The sequence below is a fragment of the Pezoporus flaviventris genome, unplaced genomic scaffold, assembly GCF_033815535.1.
Source record: "Pezoporus flaviventris isolate CSIRO_AGI_PZ_B2104156 unplaced genomic scaffold, CSIRO_AGI_Pfla_v1 ptg000031l, whole genome shotgun sequence".
In the NCBI taxonomy this organism is placed as follows: Eukaryota; Metazoa; Chordata; class Aves; order Psittaciformes; family Psittacidae; genus Pezoporus; species Pezoporus flaviventris.
This window is the reverse complement of record NW_026892579.1, coordinates 27,654,042-27,666,244: the sequence shown is the minus strand read 5'-3', so window position 1 is coordinate 27,666,244 and position 12,203 is coordinate 27,654,042. Positions and strand designations below refer to the sequence as shown.

Genomic DNA, 12,203 nt, shown 5'->3' with positions numbered 1-12,203 from the left:
GGTGTGGCTAAACACCACGCCGATATAAGCGAACTGCACCACGAATAAAGTAGAAGCTTGCTTATCACCCATATTGGGTTGGCGTGTCTTGCTTCTCCTCACCGCTAACATATATGCATAAAACTTGAAGGAAGCTGGTATCAAACTCAGTTTTTTTACAGCCTAAGACCTGTGGATATAATTTTCAGATATAGGAGTGGACAGCTTCAGTTCAGGTGGCCAAACCCTTCAGTGATTTGAGATCCTGATCTCATTTTCTTAAAATGTGAGAGATTGGCCAGACATTATTTATAGCAGCTGCTATTAGGGTTTTTTTTTCATTACTTTTATGTGTGTATTCAACAGATGACCCTACACCATAAATAGGACACCATGTAGAAAAACAAAGCTGCAAACCTTTGTTTTACCAAAGAAAAAAAAAGCCAAATTTGGTAAACTTTTGTTTGAGCAATAACAATGTCCTCATAATTTGTAGGGTAGCCAGGGAAAATGCAGCAATATTTCAAGTCTTAAAAAAAATTGTGGTTTGCTCATATTTTCTGGAAAATTAAGGATCAGATCCATACAGATTCTCTTTTGCAGTGAATATACCTTGTATCATCTACATAACTTATGTCTCCCTCCAACTAAGGATCTTGTGCACTATTCTCACAGATTGACCAATGAAATTCAAATCCCTTTTCTGCTGTAGATGACTGGATTTACATTTGCAGTATCCCAGAGTAGTCAGAGCTGTAAGGGCTTAGAAATTTTTTCTTTGGATCAAAATGTGTCCCAAGCTGCAAACTTGTAGCAAAACTGAAACTACAACATATACCTCACTGAATTTGTATGTGCAGAGTTCAGCAAATGGGGCTTTTAAAGATGCTTTTGTGTTCTTTGTGCTCTTCTGGAAGGCTACGGATCTCCTACAGAGTTTGTTGTATCTGCCAGACCCATACAGATATCTTGTGTACCCAAGACTGCCTAAATTGACACTAGAAATGACTAAGCAAAAGACTTACACAATTGTTTCAATTTGGAAGCAGGAACACCAGAATTTATGTATCTAGATGGTAACTTTTCAAAACAATAGAAAAATCAGTAGAAATATCAGAAAAAAATTCCAAAGAAGTTCTTCAGTGACTTCAAACACAAGCCAAGAGCAAGTCCCAGTTCATACTAATTCCCACTTAGGCATTGTATAGCTTTTTTAGAAAAACCTTCTCTATTGCTTAGAGACAATGCATGTTTTCTACGTAATACACCACAAATGTGGCCACTCTGCTTCTCTACCCACAAAAAGCTTCTATGTAATGCAAAGTGTGCTTCATAGTTCCAGGTATCAGTTTCCTTTTTCCGTAAATAAAATTTTATTTGGCTGTTCACTGTCAAGAGAATGGCAGAACCAGGTATAAACTGATGTTGAACAGGAGATATTCTTTTATGGTCTAACACAGAGATATACTAGAAAGAGCCACAGGTCTTGCATAACTGCCTTTTTTGCGGGGTCTTGGCACAGGGAAGACTGAAATTTGGCCTATGAGCACTGAAAAAGTAATTGCTCCATTATCTCCACTCCAGTTTTTTTGGCTTCATGAGCACTTACATTTCTTACTTATTATCTGTTTTGCAATTAGCTGTTCCCATAATAGAGTGTCCTGTGCTGAAAACTCCATTATTACTCTTGCTTTTCAACAGACTTCAGCATTTTTTTTTCTGCTGAGTTGCCTTTCTCCCTGGTTTACTTTCTTTTGCAACATGTTTAATGGCCAATTACCATTTTTGCTTTAATCTTAATTGGAACACATTTGGAGATATGTCATTAAGGCTACAACAAATAAGTAGACATTTCCTCAGAACTGAATTTCAATTTTCCTCTACAATTACATATATTTGATTAAAAAGATCGTACCTATTAGCAGCATCTAGACCAAGCACATACAGCGCATTTTTTAAAATGAGTCATGCAGTAATCTGGATCAAAGGATAAACTTCTTTGCACATTGCTTCATTTATTAAAATCAATTTACTAAACAGGGGTTTGGTTTTTTTTTAGTTTGCCTTTTTTTTTAAGGGAAAAAAGCTCCAAACATGTCAACTCTTACAGGGCTATCACATATCAAATATACAATCTCTACCTCAATTCTTACTTCCTGAGCTTTCTTTGGGAATAGCAGAATACTGGTTCAGTCCATGCGTCACAGAAATGTTGGTAGTCAAAAATTAGTTTGGGTCACTGTCGTAGTTTAAACCCAGTCAGGTAACTCGTTCACTCACCCCCCCCCCCCCCCCTTCTTTCCCTCCCCCTACTCCCGGAGGGACGGAGAGGAGAATCGAAAAGAATGCAACTCCCACGGGTTGAGATAAGAACAGTTTAGTAACTAAGGTATAACACAAATCACTACTGCTACCACCAATGGTAATAATGATAAAGGAAATAACAAGGGAAGAGAATACAACACCTCACCACCAGCTGACCGATAACTCGCCCCCCAAGCCCGACCAAGCTCCGACCGATACCTCCTCCAACCCTGCCGTCTCCCAGCCCTTCCGGCTAACTCCCAGTTACATCCTGGGCATGACGTGCTGTGGTATGGAATACCTCTTTGGTCAGTTTGGGTCAGGTGTCCTGTCTCTGCTTCCTCCTGGCTTCCCCTCCTCCCTGGCAGAGCATGAGGCTCACAAAGTCCTTGGCCAAACCAAAACATCGCTATCAGCTCTGTTCCCGAGCTGAAAGTCAAAACACAGCACTGCACCAGCTACCAAGGAGGAGAAACATGACTGCTACTGCTGAACCCAGGACATTATCCACCCGTTATTCCATACCATTCACGTCATGTTCAGATCCCACATTTTCAATATGCCATCACTTTTATCTCGGTGCACTCTTATCTTAGTGCATGGACCAGTCCCTATAAAGCTGCTGAGTCCATCCGGTCCATGATGTCAGGCTCCATCTCTTGTAACAGTCTTCCAGAGCAGGAGAGACTGTGTGCAGTGTTTACACTCGTGAATAACCTGGGCAAAAGTGTCCATTGCTAAGTCCACCCCTCAATCATGAGTCCATCTGTATGTTGCATTTCTGCTCTGATGGCCTGAAGTGCCATGGGCCCACCAGGCTTAAAATAATTCACTGTCCCCTTCAGCAGTTTCTGCAGCTTGTTGCTGGGGACTCCATACAGCTGCCTTCCATCTCTGATGCTTCCAAAGCACTGGAGGGGCCCAGTGGACTAGATACTTGCCCATACTGTCCCACACACCCTGCCACTCATGACTGTCCAGCCTTGGGGAAAACCTCTTGGTCCCCCTATATTGTTGTCTAACCCCAGACAAGACCCAAACCTGACTCTGCTTAACTTTTGAGATCAGACAAAATGGTTGTGGGTAGAACACAGCCTGTGTGTGTGCCAACATGCTGATCCCCATCACAATCAGCAGGCAGGTCCCAAGGATGCCCAAAGGCCATTCAAAACCTCCAGAACTCTCAAACGATGCTGCTGTACTTGTCACTGGGGCTGGTGTAGCTGCTGTGCTTGTCACTGGGGCTGGTGTAGCCGCTGTGCTTGCCGGCTCTCCCACCACCAGCTTCTCTTTTCCTGAGTCCAGCTCTTCCTCCTCTGCCTTGCTGGGAAGTGCTGCGTGGTCTCCTGCATCCTCCTGGGGCTCGGCGGGCGGCTGCCGGGGAATGCTCTCGGCCGTCGCGGGGCTCGGTTCCTCCGCGGGGCTCGGCTCCTCCGCGGGACTCGGCTCCTCCGCCGGGCTCGGCTCTTCCGCGGGGCTCGGCTCCTCCGCCGCCTTCTCCCGCTGCTCGGCAGCCGCCTCCTTCCTCTCCTCGACCGCCCCGACCTCCTCCACCGGCAGCCGTCCCCTCGCGGCCTCCGGCCCCGCTCCCGCCGCCGCCTGGCCCCCGGGGCCGCTCCCCCTCGGCTCCCCGCAGCCTCACGAAGATGGAGAGTAGGGTGAGGGCCAGGACGGTGAAGAGCAGCCGGACGGCCAGGTACAAGTCCACGGCCACGTCCGTCCCGCCCTGCTGCTGGAGCCCACCCGTATTACAAGCCATTGCCATAAAGCACAGTGAGACAAGAACCTTAGCCCAGGCCCCACACTTGATAAACACTAACACAGCAAATACCGGCTCTAAGTAAGTTACAACATTCTGAAGCTGTGAGATCAACAAGAACAACTCTGAGAGCCAATAAATCAGCATTGTGATGAGTGACTATTAATCCAGTCAAATCTGTCGTTATCTCAACCCTTCGTGCCCCACGTTGGGCGTCAAAAAGAACTGTCGTGGTTTAAACCCAGTCAGGTAACTCGTTCACTCACCCCCCCCCCCCCCTTCTTTCCCTCCCCCTACTCCCGGAGGGACGGAGAGGAGAATCGAAAAGAATGCAACTCCCACGGGTTGAGATAAGAACAGTTTAGTAACTAAGGTATAACACAAATCACTACTGCTACCACCAATGGTAATAATGATAAAGGAAATAACAAGGGAAAAGAATACAACACCTCACCACCAGCTGACCGATAACTCGCCCCCCAAGCCCGACCAAGCTCCGACCGATACCTCCTCCAACCCTGCCGTCTCCCAGCCCTTCCGGCTAACTCCCAGTTACATCCTGGGCATGACGTGCTGTGGTATGGAATACCTCTTTGGTCAGTTTGGGTCAGGTGTCCTGTCTCTGCTTCCTCCTGGCTTCCCCTCCTCCCTGGCAGAGCATGAGGCTCACAAAGTCCTTGGCCAAACCAAAACATCGCTATCAGCTCTGTTCCCGAGCTGAAAGTCAAAACACAGCACTGCACCAGCTACCAAGGAGGAGAAACATGACTGCTACTGCTGAACCCAGGACAGTCATCTTTTCCTTAAATACCACTGTAGAAAATAGGGAAAATTTGCAGTCTGGTGTGGGAACGCAAAATCTGTTCTTAGCTTTTAATCCCAAATACGAATAAAGCAGTTTTATAAGTCCTACTTTATTTTCCATAAAAACTAGCTGGTCCAAAAGCTGTATTGGGATCATTCTCCTTTTGCATGCTAAGAAATACTGAAAAACAGCATGCTTAATACAGGGACAATGCCCCTTGGCTACACTCTTAACAAGGACTATGTCTAATAGCTATAACTAACTTTATTGATGTTGCCGTATAATACATAAAAATGTTGGCACTCCGAAGTGGTGAACAGTGAACTTGCATTTATTACTACAAACCTGGCTGTTAAAAGAATATTTGAATATTCTGCAAGGTTCTTACAAAACACCAAATCCATCAATACATCTAAATATGGATGGAAAGGCTAATGACTGGGGTGAAGCACCTAGAGGTACCTTGAAAGTAGACATGTAATATTAGAACAACTCAGAAGTATAAGAAATATTCATTATGTAGTGGGCCAGTTTTACCAAGAAACAGTAAACCAGTGTTTATCAGTACAGCATGTGAGCATGTCTTCTACCAAGATATCTTTGAACAGCTGAATGAAATGCAGGAATTCCTCCCCTTCCCTTCACACAAAAAGCAAGTTCCAGGTAAAATCTGTAAACTGATGTTCTTCTCCAGCTTTAAATTATATGAAGACTTAAAACTAAGAAGATGTAAAACTAAGGAAAACAAATAAAACTGTAGCAATCCAAAAATAGTTTTGATTTTGCTGGCGCAGCTAGAAGAATATAATGGATATTTTTCAGCCTTGTAACAAAATAACTAGCTTAAGATAAGAAATGTACTTTGTTAAATTCTCATGGAGAACAGCAAGTGACTGAAAAAATATGGAGTGATTTGAGGTTTGGAATTTTTTTCTTTTTACTCAGCAGAAAAGAATGTGGAGTTTTTCATTGAAAATGAAAGGGTGTATTGATTTCAAAATACGAGTATTACAAACTTCTGCTTCCTGTTATTCTCTGTAAATAATTTTTTTTTCAGGTCTGCATTTAACATGCTTCTACATGGAACAGCATGGATATAAACATAGGTAAAGCGTGGATATATATTTTTATATATAGATAAAATATGACAGTGGGGACTATAAAGTTTTCTAATTCTTGAATTGTGTGTGAACAAGACAGTATTTTCTGATAGAGACATAGGATCTTTCATTCTACCTTGCAAGAAACTGTTAGGAATCCTAAATGAGATACAATCTCACAGTATGTTTCTCACACACTGCTCTTCTCTGAAAGACTTAATATCAATTCTGTAATAACTGTGATACTATTATAGAAAGGCTACAATTGTACAATCAATATCCTAATAGAAAAGTTGTTATAATAACTCCCCAGCTAGGATACTATAATGGAATCAAGCTCATAAGAGGGCTGAGAGGCCTTCTTAACACTATAATAGATAAATTGCTGCCAAAGACTACCAGTGATAATGTATTGGCCAGAACTGCAGCTGAATGTACTTCTGAGCTGTTTGTCTCCTGTTGCTAATATTAAAATCTTTTATTTGTCCTGCACCCAAATCAAGTTCATCTTCCTTCCAGCTCCCAGTTCCAACAGTTACTTTGCCAGTAGGGGGCGCAACAGAAAACCAGCTGATCCCTTTCTCTGTTTCTGAAGAATTTAATTTCAGAATGTCCTGTGATAAAAAATGTCCAATATACAGGACTATCAGTGTTCTACCTCAGATACGATAGAAAATGAACAGAAGAGGGAGATATTTCTAAAATAGTAGCATATTTGCAGGGACTAATACATTAGAACAAAGCTGAAGCAACTATACTAGATATTTACTTAGATTAAATCTTGTATGAGAAGAAGATTATGCTACAGTATGTGTGAGTGGCAGCATGGTAAATAGCATTTCATCATTTAAGTGTGAGGTGTAACAGTTGTAATAGTAATTTGTCCTATACAGGTCAGTGACATAACACCAGTGAAAGCAGACAGAGAATACGACTGTCATGTCAGGGTAATTAGAATATATTCACAAGCACATATAGTATTTGTGACACAGATAACTATTATAAATGGCAAAACCATATTATATAAGTCTACATGCTATTATTGTTTCTCCATTTGGCCTTAGCTGCAACATATGCTCAGTAACTTCAAGGATTTCTGTGTGAGTTTACACAGGAATCTGTTCAGTAATAACATAATCTGGTATAAATTGTTTTTCCTTTAATCACATCTTGAGCTTCCCCCAAACCAAGGGCAAAAGAGAATCCACTGAAGACTACATTTACAGGAGTTTAATACTAAATAAACAGATGGCGTAAGACTGAGGTAAAGTTATCATATGAAACTAATTATGCTTTTATTTATAACACCATAAATCTAGGTAACATTAGCACAAGAATTTGATCTTGAAAGGTGCTGAGAAAACCCTGTAAAGAAGTAAACAATCTCAAAGAATCTTGTATTTCAACAAGAATCCTATAGATTCTAGACATTCTGTACTAAGAATATTATGTTTTTAGAGAAGCTCAGTTACCACTTACAAATCTTTGCAGCAGGGTTTAACTTTTCCATCAATTGTTAGACACTGCTAGCTTCCTGAAGGGTAACTACAGAAACACTGACTTTCTGAAATTTTGATCATTTACTTAAATATCGAAATTAATACTAAAGTCCTCTGAAAATCTTTCCCCTTGTGAAACAATTACTTAAGAGACCAGTATTTCTAACCATGCACCGAAAATTATTTTACATCTTTCTGAGCAGAAGCAAGTCTGATACTGCAGTACTCATTTACGTGTTATTATACTACATTTTATTTAGTGGAACATAAATTATAACTAATAAAAACAACAAACTAAATTTTGACCATTAACTAAAATAATAAGAGCAAATATTAGAGCTCACTCTTTTCTCACGAATGATGAATTTAATGCAACAATCTTCCCTAAAGGGAAAAAGCCCTGCTGTCTCAATATACCAAGAAAATTGCCTTTTAACAATTATTCCAGAATCCTAAATATATACCATTACATTGAACTGCAGGAGGAAAAAATGTGCTGATATTTCATTTATAAATCAACAAGTGCCTATAATTGAGATTATCACTTGAACTAGATTTGCTTAAGAAACAACACAATTTGTTATTTTATATTATTGTAGCAGTGAGTGTTTAAAATGAAACCCTCAAAATTTCTAAGAAAATATCATAATAAAGCTTGTTTTTTAAGTGTATTTCCTTTAAATACATTCTTTTAAATTTCAATAGAAATAATCACACAAAATTTATGGATTCCAAGATAACTATAAATTGTTTTCTGATAATGAAAAAATAATTTAGAGATTGATCAATCAAATTAGGGAGGAAAATGTGTAGAAAAGCAACCAATCTTTGCAAAGGCAGCCTAATTTTGTAATAATTTTTAAAATAATCTTATTCTGTTAACAAACTAATTTGAAAGTATCCAGTTTTATTAATAAATAAAAACTTGTAATAGATTTATAAACAAAGTTTACTCAACATTACTTGCAGCCTAAGGCATAAGTGGCTGGTCACTTTAAAAGCTTTGCCTGGGAAAATGAAGGACTAATAATGCTGTAGGAAGGTGAAATGAGTTCAGACAATTGACAGAAATGCTTTCTAAAGTTAATTATGTTTGCTTTCCCCTCTCCCTTGGTGTTCATTACCTTTAAATGGAGCCACACATTGGCAGAAATAATTACCAGGTTGGTCAATGCAGGTGGCTCCGTTCTTGCAGGGAAATGAAGCACACTCATCTATATCTGTTTCACATCTTGCACCTTTGAAAAGATGAAAGATTTGAGCGTACATTAAAACAAGCAGGTGCCAATTGCTAATTCATTTGCACCACAAGAATCTTAAGCAACTTGTGAGGAGAAACTAATATAAATCAGCCAAATAAAGAGACACATAATAATGTCAGCATCCATTAAATTCTTATCACCACAAATATATAACAACTTATTTTTTGAGTTGCTAAATGGTAACTAATCTTCCCTCTGTGTGGAAGCTTTGAAGGCCTTTTTAAATGCAGGCTAATTTATCTTGTGCTCTTTATTTTACAGATGGAGTCAGTGTTCCAGTTTGTTGGTAATACAAATGAAACATTAGACCAGGGCAGATAAAGAGAAATGAGAAGGAAGCACAAGCAAATTAGTCAATAATGCCTTAATGGATGTTTTGTGGACTACCTCCATGTGAAGAACAAAGTTTTCTATGAATACAACTCACCAGTAAAGCCAGGCAGACAGCTGCATTCATAACCACTAATAAGGTCTGCACATGACGCGTTATGAAGACATGGAGAAGAGTGACATTCATTTATGTTTGCTTCACAAGTTGTGCCTATAAATATACAATCAGGCAAAGAGAAGAGAAGTTACTGCATAGCATATAGAGTTAAATACCATCTTTAACTGAAGATAGTTCACATGCTGGAATCTATTTGACATCCTTTTTACATTCAAATTTAGCCATCTATGACAGTATGTTGATATTTTTAATGTTTAAGCTATTCACTAGTTTTCTTAAAAAATAAAAAGTACAGTCATTGAACAGATTCCCAAGGCTTCAAGCAATTTTCTTACTACGTAAGTATAGAAGAATAGAAAAAAATTGCATTAAATATGACAGACTGCACTGCACTCACATGAGAGAAAATATTCCTTGTGTTCATGATAAGGCAACAGAGGTACTCCCAAAAAATGGAAAAAGAGGTCCAATGTATACAAGAACACAATGTATTCCAGTCGAGACTATAAATAACAAGCACATAGCTATTTAAAGTATAAAATACACAATTGCTAATATTTCTAGGGAAACAATTTTTTTATCATTTGAAGAATAAATGAAAAATTACATCAATTGTGTGGTTTGGGAAGTTCAAAGAATCTTACTAGTTAAAAATGCAAATGATAGCTGTTCTGAATATAGCTAACGGTAGAAATGTAATATTTTGCCCTGTAACATTTTGCCCTGTAACATTTGAATTACAGGTTGTTTTGTATATCAGTGACTAAAAATCCACGATATTTAAAATATGATTCACTAAAAATAAAGTGGATGCAATTTAAATTCTTAATCTGAGCTGAAAGTAAAGAATAGGTGCAGATACTAATGCATGCGCTTATCAAAGTGATTACATTTTTTATTTAAATTGTACAAATATGCCAAGAACAAAAAAATTTCCCATTTTTTTCTCAGATTCTATTATATTAAATCTGCTAGCAGTTTAAAAAGCTTACAGAAAATAGTATCTGCTATTTGCAAAATTTCATTGATCTTCCCACTGGTTCATTTTCAACATCTAAACCATCAGCCAGTAAAAAACACCTAGTCCTATGCTGTCATAAAAGTAAATTAGATGACTTCAGTCAAGATGCACTCATGCTGAATTTGCATATTTACAACCTCTGATGACACTAACGTAAGTGTACATGCATCTCATCCAATGTGTTAAAAAATTGGTGTAACACTCAAAATAGATTTATGAAGTTATAGTTCTATGATTTTTTAATACCTTGAAATCCATCTTGACAGATGCAACTGAAGGCATTCAGATGATCAACACAAGTAGCTCCATTGTGACAAGGGTCACTAAGACACTCATTCACCTCAGTCTCACAGTTATTACCTGGAAATAAGTGAAGGATTCATTCACATGGTGGTGAGTTACCAGTGAAAGCAGCAACAATAAAATGAAATAACTGAGGTTAGGTGCAGAGAACTTTTATCAATGAGCCCTGAATTGTCTTTGGGGAATTCATTTCTTGTTGATTAAAGGCAAAAGTGAATTGAATATATAATACTTAACAAAGATCTGATGAGAATTGTATAGATTAATTTACAGAGGTAATAAAAAAAATTCATTTTTTCATATTTTAAAAGCAATAAAGTTTTGAGTTTCCCTGAAGCAACATAAAAGTTTAAGAATTATTTCTAATACCAAATATTAAAATACCACAGTCTTTTTCTATAATGTTGGGGTTCTTTTTCCATTTATTTCTTTTTTTTTTATTTTTTTTTTTAAGGAGATCTTTATGGGAAATACTGGTAAACCTTCATATTATGGCTAGATATTTTAAATCTTTTTTGAAACTAATAGAACGTTAGATACTGCCATATATTTTTAAATATGCAGATACACAGAAATAAAAAAGAATAGGTACGGATTTGCACTTGAAAATGATGCTCCTAGTATTTTTTCTGGCCTTCAAGGTAAAACAAAGCTCAGAAAGTGTTTATGTGCATTTTGCATGTGAATTATCCAAACAGATGATGGATTCAAATTTCTTATTACTTATGCCTGAAAAGGAGGTGAAAAGTTCCTGAATGTTTCAGAGGCATTTTGAGGACTACATTTGGACACAGAAAATGTATGACCTAAAATTATTAATCAGTTATGTAGATTTAGGAATTTAAAGAAACATTTCAATAAGATAAGACCTCATCAAGAATTACCAATAATAACATCAATTTTACTTTTATATTTTGATAATAAAAGAAACCAACCATAGAAACAAGACATAGCATTTCACTATATTATAGACACAAATACTACAGCTATTAAATTACAGATCCATCATCTAAATGGATGCCTACGTTAGGACACAGAGCAACAATTTAAGAGGTGTAAAGTCTACTCAAGACCTGAATTCCTCTGGTTGTCTGTGTCTTCCACAATTATTGAGAAAGATTCTAGAATATTCTTATTCCTGCTTCAGGAGACCCATCAAAGTCCCTGCAGCTGGATAGGATGAATCTGGGCTCTAGATCTGATCTGCCACTCAGGGAATTCCTATTTCACTTGATTATTTTATCATAGAGGTGATCAAAAAGTCAAAAAAATCTGAAACTGTGTCTAGAAAGACTTTTTTTTTTGTTTTTGTTTGGGTTTGTTATTTTTGTTTGTTTTTTTTTTGTTAACCCTGTACTCTGAAATTACCATGACAGTATGCTGACATAACCAAACTAATTTTAATTAGTAATTTTAATCTAGTCAGACTCTGTACTAATGACAATGAAGCGGTGGGGTAAGCTTAAGCATGAATAGGTAAACCTGCCCAGGATCTCGGATGTGTATTTGGCAGTTAAGGCCCTTGTTACTGCAGCCTTACTCTTACAGGAAACACAAAGCAGATAGATTAAGACCAGCTTGCATATGGCTGGGAGTTGCAATCACACCAGTGTAAGACACCCTGTCTAAAATAGTATAAAGTAAGAATTATCAGGGTGGAAATAGTCTCTTGTAGTCATTATTTTTTTACAGCTGAATACTCTTACACAGCCAAGTACGTCTG

The 12,203-nt window shown here is 38.1% G+C and overlaps 1 protein-coding gene across 1 annotated transcript in view; it reads right to left on the bottom strand.

The window, feature by feature from the left end:
• The window catches only part of EYS (eyes shut homolog), an 828,128-nt gene that overhangs the window by 570,495 nt on the left and 245,430 nt on the right, over nt 1-12,203 (bottom strand). The window contains exons 16-18 of the mRNA XM_061460547.1: nt 10,424-10,537; nt 9,136-9,249; nt 8,571-8,684 (exon numbers count right to left, since the gene is read on the bottom strand). Coding sequence (XP_061316531.1) covers nt 8,571-8,684; nt 9,136-9,249; nt 10,424-10,537 — 342 coding nt within the window. The remainder of the gene's footprint in view (nt 1-8,570; nt 8,685-9,135; nt 9,250-10,423; nt 10,538-12,203) is intronic.